Genomic DNA, 14,147 nt, shown 5'->3' on the forward strand with positions numbered 1-14,147 from the left:
CTGGCCGGTACCCCATATGGAAGAAATACGAGTTAGAATTACTATACACATAAAACAAATAGTTATATTACAACAATATAAGTTGCAAATTACCACTCGGTTTGTGAATTCTGTAAACTTGGCGACCCTCCATGCTGATGCATTGGCGAGAAGTTGTGTCCTCACTCCTCGTTAACCCGTGGAGATAAGTTTATATCAGGCCAGACTCTTTCACACAGAACCTGTTCAGATAAAACAGCTCCGAAAACACCTCCAGATGGTTGAGTCGTAGTATGCGGAATATCAACCTTGTTGACGTCTTCAGACTTTACGTACATTTCCAACATGCTTATCGCAAGAACATCCCTGTCTTCATACGAAGTCCTCAGAAAATCACGTAGAGTTTCATCGCCATCGATGTTAAACTCGTCATAGCATGCCACACCTTGTAGAGTAAGCGAATACAGATATCTTTCGGTTACTTTAAAATTAATCGAACGTTTACTCACACGCATTCTTTTACAAATCAAAAATACAATGTGTGGTACTCCAATGTGAGTGGAAACTTAATAATACATTGTGGAGAACAACTACAGTGCACCAAGTTATTTCCACCACATTCTCGCCGCCCCAATATAATGCAACCCTAACTCTTCGCTCATTAAACTTCGTAGAAAGATTCAAAAGAACTTTGTATAGATTAATGAAGATGAAGAGATGTATAAAGAATGTTGAAGAACAAAGGCAAATTGGTTCAAATTCACTCAAGAATTACTTTTTGCAAGAATGAACATTCGGCCTTAAGTAAGCAACTTTAAGTGGCACCTGAAAAGTATGGATACAAATAAGTGCATTACCATACAATTATTAGAGTTATCATTCAAAAAGTCAGGAAAAACGCCTCTATAACGCATGTATTAGATGCGCTATACGCATATCGCATTTATTACATGCGCTATACTATTGAAGTATCAAAATGAAGTGTATAGCGCATGTATTATATTGCGCTATATGTTAACGGGATAACTGATCGTTAACGTATAGCGTATATAAAATGGTACCAAATTTTTTTATGCATCTATTTTTGTATCTTAAGTCCAAAAAGTTGCTATTTTGGTTCCGGGCTAGTTGAGTTTTTTTATCTTTTTTTGTATATTTTTTTTTATATTTTAAATCTTCTCATTGAAAATTATGACTTTGTCACTGTTGTCAAGTATTTTTGGATGTGTCGTGGTAAATTAGTTACTATGTAAAATGATCTACTTTTCATATCTTCCCAAGAAAGGAGATGGGTTGATGTATCCATTTCTTTTCGATTATGAACATTCACTGTTTGATTTTGATACGACACGCGTCTTTGGATAAATGCTCTAATTAAAATACTCACCGACAAGCTACGCCACTCATCAAACTCACGTTCCCGAAAAAGAAAATAAAAATAAAAGGCCAAGTATTAGGAGTTTGAAAGAAAAGTTCAAGAAAACATAAAGAAAAGGGAAAATGTCCAAATTTATCATTCTACTTTCGTATATTATTTAGATTTAACCTCCATTATACTATTCATCCAAATTTATCCCTACAGTCATACTATTGGCTAAATTTACCCCTACCATCATATTATTCGGCCAAATTATTCCTACCATCAGTAAACTTTTAAAAATTACGCCTCATTCCGTTAGGTAACCAAAAATCTCCAAAATTCCTTTTATTTAAATCAATTATTCTTTTTCTTGATCCACTATTTTTAGAAATTATTATTAATGTGAACGCTAAAGGTACTAAACCATACAAATTATTCTTGAAAATTTTAATTACCATTGCACCCACTTTAGAATTGGTTTAAATTTTTTTATAAATTTTCAACCATATACACATTGTGTAATTTTGTGGGTCTATTTGTTATGTATTATATGTGTCTGCACATCATGTATGTAATATATTTTGTAATTATCTAGTTAGTATAGAGTTCAGTCCATTAACTTAAGAGTGTACAATGCATATGTATTTGATTAAAGCAAAATTGAATTCGACAATATAAAATCTCCAAGGAACTTCAACTTCTATCACTAATACTTGTAAAGTTTTTATACTTTTATTAAAGTTGGAGTGTTGTAAATACTTTTAAAATTTAGACAAACTATTTAATTTAGATTCTTTAATTTACTATATTTTATTTACTAACTGTTATATTATTTTAATATTTTTTTCTCTTATTTTTGTTAATTATTTTGAAAATAGTGGATCAAGAAGAAGAAAAAGAGATTTAAGTAAAATGATTTTAGAGATTTTGAGTCGGAGTAACGGTTATTTTAAAAGTTTATTGGAGATTAGATATAAAGGAAATAAATTTGACGGAATACTATAGGTATTATATGTTAGACAATATTCAGACGGGGGATAAATTTGGACCTTTTCCCCCTAAAGAAAAAGAAGACACGCCCAACCAAGCAAGTTTTCCGGGCTAGGCTAATATCTGTCTCCGTCAATCTCTCCGGCGGAGAAGAGAAGCTTCTGTAACAACGAACCCCCAAATCTAGCCAGTTTCGACCTACATTCTCCCTCATCTTTTCGTAACCTAAATACTTTTGTACTGAACTCATCAACAACTAGTATTAAAATGGATCGGGCGAGAACAGCAAGTCCGAGGCAGTTAAGGAAATGGAGCAGCGAATCCGGAGCAGCTCCGACTCTGACTTCCGGGTCTTCATCACCTGGACGTCCACATCATCATGGCCGGTCTTCCTCAGTCTCCGGCGTCATGATGTCCAACATTAAGCGCACTCAGAATGTTGCTGCAAAAGCTGCTGCCCAGCGCCTCGCTCAAGTCATGGCCTCACAAGCTGCTTCTGCTGGTAATGACGATGATGATGATGATAATGATGATCTTGGATTCCGATTTGCACCTCCCTCTTTTTCCCGGTCCAACGGCACTAGTGCTACCGACAACACTAATGCTACCTACAACACTAATGCTGCGGCTATTCAGTCCGCTAAGCTCAATAATAATAGATCATCTTCCCCTCTGGTAATATCAAGACCTCGATCTGTTTATTCAGTCTTGATTTACATTTCCTTGTGTGTGTGTGTGTGTGTTACTTTATGAGATTTAGCTTACTGTTGTGTTGATGGAGAGTTCTGAAATATTGACAGCGTTTCACTTCTACATAGATAATGAAGTATAATCCAGTATGAATGTGTTCAAATTGAACTGCATTTGTAACTGATTTCAGTTATATAAGTTCTGTTCTTCACATTCATATTGAACTGCATTTGTAACTGATTTCAGTTATATAAGTTCTGTTCTTCAACCGTATAGCAAAAAAGCTCTGAAAATCTTTGTGTTGGTTCTCTTCAGAAAGTGGTTCTAGCTCAAGAGACTGGCTAGTTGTTAAATCTCTTTGGATAATTCTGGGTTTGTCGTAAAAATTGTGATATAAAGTACGGAGGGGATACAGTTAAACAAATTTAATCTAGATGAGCATAAGCAGTGGCATGTTAGTTTGAGTTGTAATTACCTCTGTATGATAATTGTCTCCTCTGTAAGTAGCTAGCTAGGAATTTTGTCGAGGAAAACCCGTCGTCTCTTCGTTCAACATCAGCAGGAAGAGCAAATGTGCCAACTCGTCCTCCATCATCAATACCAAGTACCCGACAGCCTGTGAAGACTCCTTCACCTATACCCCCAATCGAGCCTCCAACCAACAAGCTGAGAGAGAAAAGGTATAATGAGCTTCTTTTTCTGTTTTTCCTTTTTTTTCTTTTCAGTCTAACATTCCCACGAACAAGCAGCTGGAGCAAAGGGTCTAAAACATGTGTTTTTTCTTTTCTTTTGTGGGTTGTATCTTCTACTTGTTACATATTCCATAGTTTGCCAAGTTCTTGCAATTGTGTCATTAATAAACTTTTTAAGTCTAAAAATATTTGCCATTTGATTGTATGCTATTGCTATGACAGTTCAAAAGGACGTTGGACTGGCTTAAACCTTCTGTTCATCTGTGTAGTTCTGTTAATGGCAACACTGAAGCAGTGCAAGTGTCTTAAGGCGCATGAGCTTCCTCCATATATATGCAGAAGATGCTTTAGCAAGATTCAGTTCCTTTTCTCTGCACTCATCATCTAACTTGTAATGCAGATTCTCGCCAGATTTAAGACAAGTTAACTTGAAAGATACAGGAGATAACCGTGTTGCTTCTGCGCTTCATGATGAAGTATGTTCATTTTGCTATCAAATTGATACCTCTCTATTCTTACATGCATAGTATTCAGTCATCAGACACGTAAAGTACCTGCTGTGTCTCTTTATGCATGTAAACACTTGGATATACCACTTGACTTCAGTGCCTTCTTTCTGCTCTAATCTTTACTTTTTTGGCAGCTTGATATGCTACAAGAAGAAAATGAAAATCTGCTTGGAAAGGTGCATGTTTCAGCAGTTCTTTTCCTCTGCTTTACTTGCATTAAGCCATGCATCTCTGCGTGTGTTTATACTGAAGTTGCGAATTCTTTTGTGCAGCTTAGAGGTGCTGAAATGAGTTACGATGAAGCAGAAGCTAGAGTGAAGGAGCTTGAGAAACAGGTTATGCCATTGTTATGCCAAATTGTGTACAAATCCTTTGTCTTAAAAACTTGTAATATTCATTTGTTTTTCCCCTCCAGTGTATAAGAGCCTCATTGCTTCATTAGTGGAATTTTACTTGTTTACCTGAAAGAGAATGAAAGCAATAAACTTATGTTTTGTCTTTGTATTTTGATAAGTAAGAAGCGAAAACCTTAAACATAGTCAGCGTGTCATTCTAGTATGAACACCTCCTTTATCACAAAAAAAGAAAAGAGATGAAAATGATTATAAACACCTTATTTGGAAATTTTGCTGGATAAACGTTATTGATTCTTATTTTATGACTTATGCACCATGGGCATCTTCAATTTAAACTTCATCTGACAGTTGAAAGGCATTTCTTATGCATCAGGTTGCAGCACTTGGAGAAGGAGTATCCTTAGAAGCAAAGTTGTTAAGCAGGTAAAAGTCTTCCACGTATTCATCTTTGCACTGAATTTTGTGTTAATACCATGATAAGAATCGTTTTTGGTGGATATGTATATATCATGATAAGACTTTTTATCATTTGCAGGAAGGAAGCCTCTTTGCGCCAAAGGGAGGTCAGTTGGGATATTGAGTTAATTGCAGATTAATTTGTCAGGCTGATTCTTGTCTCTGGCTTTTTGTTGAGAGAAAGTTTATTTAAAAAGCATAAAATATTAAAAATCATTCATCATCGAATGAATAGCCGAATACAGAAGAAAAAGTTTACCTTGGCCTGTATGGCTAGACATTACTCCACATATTTAGGAAAATACAGACACAAACACAGGGTCAGAGTAGCACGGGCCATTCGATTACTTTTAGTATGGACACATGGTAGATTATATTCATTTCCTTATTCTCAATAAACTTTTAAGTAGAAGTTTATGTTATTCTTTATAAGTTAATCTGTCTGAGTCTTCCTTCAGAATACCATGCCCACATGTTACATCAGCATTGTTCCGTCTGTGTAACTGCTTTCAAGTGTACTACAATTTCAATCATTGTGGAAGATTAATTGATGCAGGCTGCACTGAAAGACGCAAAACAAGCCAAGAATGGGATAGATGTGGAACTTGCAAACCTCTGTTCTAATGTTCAGGTGAACATCACCACCATGTAATGCTACTGAAGGTCTGGTTTGTTTTATCTAATTTTTTAATACCATGTTTGACCTAGAAAGCAAAAGATGACGCAGCTGCTGCTGTATATCAACTTCGAGGGACTGAATCTGAGGTTAAAACTCTACGCTTTATGACACAAAGGATGGTTTTAACCCAGAATGAGATGGTATCTAGCTGCACTTTTTGATACTGCTTTCATAATTATAATTTTTCATTACAATACTTTAACTTCCTGGCATATTCATATTGCAGGAAGATGTTGTTCTTAAAAGATGCTGGCTTGCACGTTATTGGGGTTTAGCAGCTCAGTTTGGTAAGTAATGCATCAGAGATTTGTCTTTTTCCTAGTTACACAAGATCTCTATTTTCTGAAGTAGAAAAACATTTTTTCCTGACTTCTACCCTTTCCTTTTTCCTTTGACATTTCCTGTCTATGCTGCTCATACCAACCTTTGATCATCAGTTATAGACTTGAAATGGTTTTATGAAGTCCCCCAAGTCACGTCAATTACGAAAAAAGAGGCAAAAAAGTACATAAGAGATAGAGAATCAATAAATGAGACGCAAAAACTACAATAGCGCATTTGAATATTGTTAGATTGTAAGGAAGCGCTTTTTACTCCAAATGTGACAATGCAAAGAGGGAACATATAATAAGTGATATCAGTGCCAGTAACCTCACTTAGAAAACTTAATGCAAATTAACTATCATTACATTGTTTTACAACTATACAAAAGGAGATTGACTTTTTGTAATGGATTGCATCAATTGAATACTTCTTTTGCTATTTTGCCGCACATGAATGCTCTGTCTGCTGCTAGGTTCTAATTGCATTTGTGTCCACTCAATGTTTTATTTTTTGTAAGCGTTGACCCCGTGTACCCCTCTGTTCTTGTTTTAGTGCTGTGTATATAAGAAGTGTTACCAGTTTTGAGTGTAAAGTTAATGTTGCTCTTTTTTCTCTTCCAGGCATTTGTGCAGATATTGCTGCTTCAAAACATGAGTACTGGTCATCCTTCGCACCTCTTCCTTTTGAATTGGTTATCTCTGCTGGACAAAAGGCAAAGGAAGAATTTTTGGAAAAAGGTAAGCATGATTAAACCTAGCTACTTGTCTGTGTAAATGGTAGAATTTTTCAATGGGCATGAGTTCTTAATCAGTGTTCTCTTTTGCAGGTTATGACAATCCAGAGAGGGGTAATCTTGTTCAGGATTTGAATGATCTCACTGGAGAAGGAAATATAGAAAGCATGCTTTCTGTTGAAATGGGCTTGAATGAACTTGTTTCCTTGAAGGTTACTCTAATAACTAGAGTCATTATTTAGTTCTTGCTTCTGCATTCGTTGCCCTGTTTCTAAACTTTGGCTTCCAGTACTAATTGATCACCAAGTCAATGATCAATTTAAACTTTAAAATTTCCACATATGCAGTTTAAGAAGAATATGATCAATATAGATTGGTATTATGAATTTGTTAAATCATAAGTTGAGATTAATAAAAAGAATTGGTAAAATAAGAAAAGACCTACTGAATATGTACCATATTGGTCACACGTAGTTATTACAGAAAGTGAAAATCATTGCTTTTATACTAGGATGGGTGGAATATGATAGTTATGGTGTTCAGCCGAGGGATAAAGGCACGGGCCAACATCAGGCCAGTCCCAGGATTTGGAACACCAAGTGCATATTGATAGGGATGAAATCTACTCCATTCAATTCTTTGCTACTTTTTTCTAGAATAGGCTAAATAATCGCTTGCAAGTAGAAACATTGTCCACCAGGGTTTAGTATTATTTTATTCTCCTTTCTAGGTGGAAGAATAGAGCATTGCATTACCATTTAATGATATCCTTGATCCAGGTTGAGGATGCCATAGTGCTTGCACTGGCTCATCAACGACGTCCAAACTCCACTCGAACATCAATTTCAGGTTTTTCTCTTCTCTGTTTCTTAAACATGTAATTAACTATTGATATGTTCAGATGCTTCTGTACAGATCTCTGAACTTCCTTAAGCCCTGCTTGCAAATAAATGTATGTGTTGCATGCTCTAATCAGCTGTCATGGTTTGCGCATTTATAAATCTGTCAATGGAGACTCTTAAGGTCAAGGATTGTGGTTTGCTGCTTGAAATGCTCTGCCTCATAAATTGAAATATTAAAAATTTTAGGGCTGTTTATACCCTCTTTCCTAATGTAGATATCCACCCGTACCGTTATGTCTTTTCAAATTATAGACTTCTATATGGTAGGAAGCAAATGGTACATCATTGTTATGTAATGCAGAAACTTTACATGACAACTTCAAATTTAGGGCGCGGGATGTGGGCAGTTTCAAACTTTGGTATTCTGGGAGGGTGGGGGGCAGGAACAGGGTAGGTATCTTGGTTGATAACGACCTCCGTGAACTAGTGTTGGAGGTTAGGAGGGTGAATGACAAGTTGATGACGATTAAGCTAGTTGTTGGAGGTTTTACTTTGAACATAATCAGTGAGTACGCACCCCAAGCAGGCTTGGATGAGAAAGTCAAGAGGCATTTCTGGGAGGACTTAGATGAGATGGTGCGTGGTATCCCGCACACCTAGAAGCTTTTCATAGGAGGAGATTTCAACGGCCACATTGGAGCGATGTCTGGGGGGTACGATGATGTGCATGGTGACTTTGGTTTTGGAGATAGAAACGAAGGAGGAACGTCTCTGCTGGACTTTGCTAGAGCATTTGATGTGGTGATAGCAAACTCGAGTTTTCCGAAGAAGAGGGAGCACTTGGTCACCTTCCGGAGTTCGGTGGCCACGACTCAGATTGAATATGTACTCTGTAGGAAGTCCGATAGAGGTCTTTGCACGGATTGCTAGGTCGACCCGAGTGAGAACCTCTCGACCCTTCATAGGCTTCCTGGTCATGGACCTTGAGATCACGAGGAAGAGGAGGAAGAGGGCGATGTATAGCCAACATAGGATAAAGTGTGGAGCCTTGACGGAAGCTAAAGCGCAGGAGTTGGGGGTCAAGCTGGTGACTATGGGGGCTTGGAGGAGTAGCGGGGACGCAAGCGCTATGTGGACCATGACTGCGCAGTGCATTAGGGAAGCTGCGAGAGGTATTAGGGGTTTCAAAGGGTTACTCTGGTGGTCACAAGGGAGACTGGTGGTGGAATGAAGAGGTGCAAGGAAAAGTGGATACCAAGAAAGCATCGTATCTGAAGCTAGTGGAAAGTGTAGACGAGGAGGAGAAGATGGCGAATAGGGAGCATTATAAGTTGGCTAAGAAAGGCTAAGCTAGCAGTTACGGCGGCCAAGAATGCAGCTTTTAGTCGTATGTATAAGGAACTCGAGGGCCGAGGTGGGGATAAGAGGTTGTTCAGGTTAGCCAAGGCGCGAGAAAGGAAGGCGCGTGACTTAGACCAAGTGAAGTGCATCAAGGACGAAGAAGGTAGAGTTTTGTTGGATGAGGGGCTTATCCGTCGGAGATGGCAGACCTACTTATATAGTCTCTTGAACGAGGAGGGGGACAAGAGCATTGTACTAGGTGATTTGGAACTCTCCGGGAGTCGTTGTGACTTTGGGTATTGTAGGCGGATTAGAGTTGATGAAGTTGAGGGTGCTATGCGTAAGATGAGCAGGGGCAAAGCGACCGGGTCAGATGAAATCCCGGTGGAGTTTTGGAAGAGTGGTGTGGAGTGGCTCACTAGGTTATTTATTGTCATTTTTAGAACGAAGAAGATGCCCGAAGAGTGGAGGTGGAGCACGATGGTTCCTGTATACAAGAACAAGGGTGATATCCAAAATTGCAATAATTATCGGGGTATCAAGTTGCTTAGCCATACTATGAAAGTCTGGGAGAGAGTGGTAGAGCTAAGGGTGAGAAGGAGCGTGACTATTTTCGAGAACCAATTTGGGTTTATGCCGGGGCGTTCGACTACAAAAGCCATCCATCTTGTTAGGAGATTGATGGAGCAGTATAGGGAGAGAAAGAAGGACTTGCATATGGTGTTCATCGACTTAGAAAAGGCATACGATAAAGTTCCGAGGGAGGTTTTGTGGAGATGTTTGGAGGCTAGAGGTGTACCTGTTGTCTACGTTAGGTTGATTAAGGACATGTATGATGGAGTAAAGACCCGAGTGAGGGCGGTGGGGGGGACTCGGACCATTTCCCGGTTATTGCATCAGGGGTCAGCACTCAGTCCGTTTTTGTTTGCTTTGGTATGGACGTACTGACGCGCCACATCCAAGGGGAGGTGCCGTGGTGCATGCTATTTGCAGATGATATTGCATTGATTGACGAGACGCGAGACGGTATGAATGCGCAATTAGAGGTATGGAGGCAGACCCTGAAATGTAAAGGTTTCAAGTTGAGCAGGACCAAGACATAATACTTGAAGTGTTAGTTTAGTGGCGAGACTCTAGGAGGGGAAGGGGAGGTGAGGCTGGACTCGCAGGTCATCGAGTTTTAAGTATCTCGGGTCTATTATTCTGGGGGATGGGGAGATTGATGAAGATGTCACACATCATATTGGGGCAGGATGGATGAAATGGAGACTCGCTTCCGGTATTTTATGTGACAAGAAGGTGCCACTGAAACTTAAGGGTAAGTTCTACAGAGTGGTGGTCAGACCAACGATGTTGTATGGGGCTGGGTGTTGGCCAGTCAAGATTGCTCATGTCCAGAAGATGAAGGTAGCAGAGATGAGGATGTTGGGATGGATGTACGGGCACACTAGGTTAGATAGGATTAGAAATGCAGTTATTCGCGATAAGGTGGGTGTGGCCTCTATTGAGGACAAGATGCGGGAAGTGCGGCTTAAGTGGTTTGGTCATGTGAAGAGGAGGAGCACAGACGCCCCGTTGGGGAGGTGTGAGAGGTTGACATTGGAGGGCCTACGGAGAGGTAGAGGTAGGCCAAAGAAGAGGTGGGGAGAGGTGATTAAGCAAGAGATGTCGCAACTTCAGGTGACCGAGGACATGACCCTTGATAGGAAGGTATGGAGGTCGAGAATTAGGGTAGTAGAGTAGATAGTGTAGAGTATTTATAACATTAGTATTGGCACGCAGTCTTGTTTTCTGTTGGTAGTAGGTTTTTATGACTAATCGTTGTTTTCTTTCATTGTTGATCACTTTACTGTCTTGTTTTATTCTGCTTTTATATGACTTTTTGATATTGTCCCTTGCCTATATTTTCATTAATGTGGTACTTATACTATTCTGAGCCGAGGGCATATTGGAAACAACCTCTCTATCCTCACAAGGTAGGGGTAAGGTTTGCGTACACACTACCCTCCCCAGACCCCACGGTGTGGGATAATACTGTGTATGTTGTTGTTGTTGTTTGTTAACAAATAAAATGGTAATTGGTTGCCTACCTCCACATGTTCTCATGAAAAAATTGAAGAATAAATTGAGCTCTCATACTAATAACCAGTAATTTTCAAGGCAAAATTGGGAATCACAAGCTGGGACTCGCCTCATGGCTCACCCTGTGGGAGGCAGACTCTAAATGCACTTCGACGGTCACGAGGACAAGAATCTCATGGGGTTAATACCCCAATACTTTTAGTGTTGCAAGCTTCTCTTAAAAAAAATTGGGGGTTGCATCTTTGACTTTCGCCAGAAGGTGCAAGTAGCACGCACTGAGGATAAATGAGAGAAGGTCGCTTACGATGGTTTGGTCATATCCTACGTCGACCTACAGGTTCGGTCTGTAGGTGTAAAAATATGGTGAATGAAAGTTTTAAAAGGGGACGGGTAGACCTAAAATCACATGGAAGTAAGTTGTTCCCAAAAATCCTGCAAATTCTTGGAATCAATGCAGACTGTGAGAGAGCACGAGAGAAAAATATTATTGATATTCTATTCAATTATAATACAATGAGCCTTATTTATACAATACATATCATACTCCTATTCTATGTGGGGACTCAGACTAATTTACGTTATTTACATAACTATCTAATACTCCCCCTCAAGTCGGTGCATACAGATCATATGTACCAAGTGATAGCTCCACGGATAAGGATAAAGCTTTAGAAGCACCAAGAAAGCCATTCACAAGGTCTCAAGCTCAGGAGAAGCAAGACAAGGTTGTTGGGCTTCAACGGGAGATCAAGAAGGCGCTAATGGTGGAAGAAGAGCTCAAGAATTATAGAGAGGATTTAGCTAAGTGCTACACTCATTTCATGGTCCAAGTCCAAGTCCAAGAGGAGGTAGAGATTGGGGTCCAAGCACCAACCAAGGAGGGCCTAAATTAGGCACCTAAATCAATCTACAAAGGAGCTAACTTGGCGCCCAAGTCAGCTCAAGGAGGGGCGGCCAAGACATAGGAGAAGGAGTCAAGTTCCTTATTTTGTTTCCTAGTTTGTTAGGACATATTTGATGCTTTCCTAGGTAGTTAAGGTTTTGTTTTTATTTTCCTAAGATTATTGGAATTACTTTCCAAGATTGACTTAGTTTTTATTTCCTAGAGTTTTACCTTTTCCTATGGTAGTTGGACTTGTTGTCCAAAGTAGTTTAGGACTTTATTTCCTTAATTTTTAGGTAGAATTTCGTGACCCCCTCCCTATATAAAAGGGTATCTTCTTTGCTTTTAGACCGAGACTATTATCAATAAAAATTGTGAGATTTTCTTGCACTCTTGTGTGTGGCTACTCTTGGATTTGTTCTTCAACCTTCAAGACTCAACTTAAGGTGGTAAGATTAAACTCTTTCGAAATCTTAGATCACTTCTAGGTATTCAAGAAATGTGATAAGTTTAGGCTTATTGTTGTTCTTGTTATTCTAAAGGGTCGGGTTTCACAATCTATCTTCTTGTTTTTAATTCTCTACCAAAGGCGATTAGTTCTTTGTTAGCTAATTGTTGTTGTTAGGATTCAACTTCAAGAATAGACTTCTTGAATTCAAGAAACTCTTTCTTGAATTCAATCTATCTTTAATTTTCTGTCTATTTTTGTTTCTTTTTTTTCTTTTAGCTTCCGCACGTTTCTTGATTTTCTTTAGTAATTCTTGGACCCCTATCGTGTTGTTATCACCAAGCTTGTTATATATGTAACTAATACGAGGACCGGTAAGGGACTTGGTGAAAATATTTGCAAGCTGATCATTCGACTTCACAAACTTTGTAGTAATATCTCCTGAGAGTATCTTTTTCTAACGAAGTGACAATCAATCTCAATGTGTTTAGCTCTCTCATGGAAAACCAGATTTGATGCAATATGAAGGGCAACTTGATTATCACACACAAGTTCCATCTTGCTGATCTCACCAAATTTCAACTCCTGAGCAACTGTTTGATCCAAACTAGCTCACATGTTGCCATAGCCATTGCTCGATACTCTGCTTCTGCACTAGACCGAGCAACCACATTCTGTTTCTTGCTCTTCCAAGATACCAAATTACCTTACTAAAACACAATATCCAGACACAGAACATCTATCAGAAGGTGATTCTGCCCACTGAGTATCCAACGATCTGCTCATGGCGTCGATCCTTAAACAATAATCCTTTGCCCGGAGCTGATTTTATATATCGAAGAATACAACTGCATCCCAATGACTATCACATGGAGAATCCATAAACTTACTCACAACACTCATAGGAAAGAAAATGTCAGGTCTGGTCACTGTGAGGTAATTTAATTTACCAACTAGCCGCCTATATCTTGCAGGATCACTAAGCGGCTCCCACTGTCCTGGCAGAAGTTTAGAATTCAAATCCATAGGAGTGTCAACAGGTCTACAACCTGTCATTCCTGTCTACTCAAGAATGTCCAAGGCATATTTCCTTTGTGAGATCGCAATACCTGAGCTAGACTGAGCGACCTCAATACCCAGAAAATACTTTAATCTGCGCAGATCCTTAGTCTGAAAGTGCTGAAAGAGATAGTTTTCCATACTAGTAATACCATCCTGATCATTGCCGGTAATAACAATATCGTCAACATAAACCACCAGATAAATACAGAGATTTGAAGCAGAATGCTGATCAAATACAGAGTGATCAACTTCACTACGAGTCATGCCAAACTCCTGAGTTACTGTGCTGAACTTACCAAATCAAGCTCGAGGAAACTGTTTCAGATCATAGAGTGACCTGCGCAATCCGCATACAAGACCACTAGACTCCCCTTGAGCAACTAAACCAGGTGGTTGCTCCATATAAGCCTCATCCTCAAGATCACCATGAAGAAAAACATTCTTAATGTCCAACTGATAGAGATGCCTGTGGCGAACAACAACTAGGGATAGAAAAAGGCGGACTGGTGCTATTTTAGCCACGGGAGAGAAAGTATCACTATAATCGAGCCCAAATATCCGAGTATACCCTTTGGCAACAAGACGTGCCTTAAGTCGATCAACTTGGCCATCTGAACCAACTTTGACTACATACACCCAGCGTCAACTAACAGCCGATTTACTCGAAGGAAGAGGAACAAGCTCCTAAGTACCACTCATATGTAAAGCAAACATCTCGTCA

At 39.2% G+C, this 14,147-nt stretch overlaps 1 protein-coding gene across 8 annotated transcripts in view; it reads left to right on the forward strand.

The window, feature by feature from the left end:
- Positions 1–2,340: 2,340 nt before the first annotated feature.
- LOC107831161 (coiled-coil domain-containing protein SCD2) overlaps positions 2,341–14,147 on the forward strand; it is a 29,434-nt gene continuing 17,627 nt past the window's right edge. For all 8 annotated transcript variants that reach the window (XR_012699264.1, XR_012699263.1, XR_012699265.1 and 5 more), the window contains exons 1-13: positions 2,341–3,004; positions 3,527–3,699; positions 4,112–4,187; positions 4,355–4,396; positions 4,493–4,555; positions 4,950–4,999; positions 5,112–5,139; positions 5,589–5,663; positions 5,741–5,851; positions 5,938–5,998; positions 6,656–6,772; positions 6,862–6,980; positions 7,548–7,617. Coding sequence is in view for 5 of the 8 variants with exons in the window: in XM_075230843.1 (XP_075086944.1) it covers positions 2,597–3,004; positions 3,527–3,699; positions 4,112–4,187; positions 4,355–4,396; positions 4,493–4,555; positions 4,950–4,999; positions 5,112–5,139; positions 5,589–5,663; positions 5,741–5,851; positions 5,938–5,998; positions 6,656–6,772; positions 6,862–6,980; positions 7,548–7,617 (1,393 nt within the window). In the remaining 3 variants the exon portion in view is untranslated. The remainder of the gene's footprint in view (positions 3,005–3,526; positions 3,700–4,111; positions 4,188–4,354; positions 4,397–4,492; positions 4,556–4,949; positions 5,000–5,111; positions 5,140–5,588; positions 5,664–5,740; positions 5,852–5,937; positions 5,999–6,655; positions 6,773–6,861; positions 6,981–7,547; positions 7,618–14,147) is intronic.

Source organism: Nicotiana tabacum, chromosome 15 (assembly GCF_000715075.1).
Source record: "Nicotiana tabacum cultivar K326 chromosome 15, ASM71507v2, whole genome shotgun sequence".
Classification (NCBI taxonomy): domain Eukaryota; kingdom Viridiplantae; phylum Streptophyta; class Magnoliopsida; order Solanales; family Solanaceae; genus Nicotiana; species Nicotiana tabacum.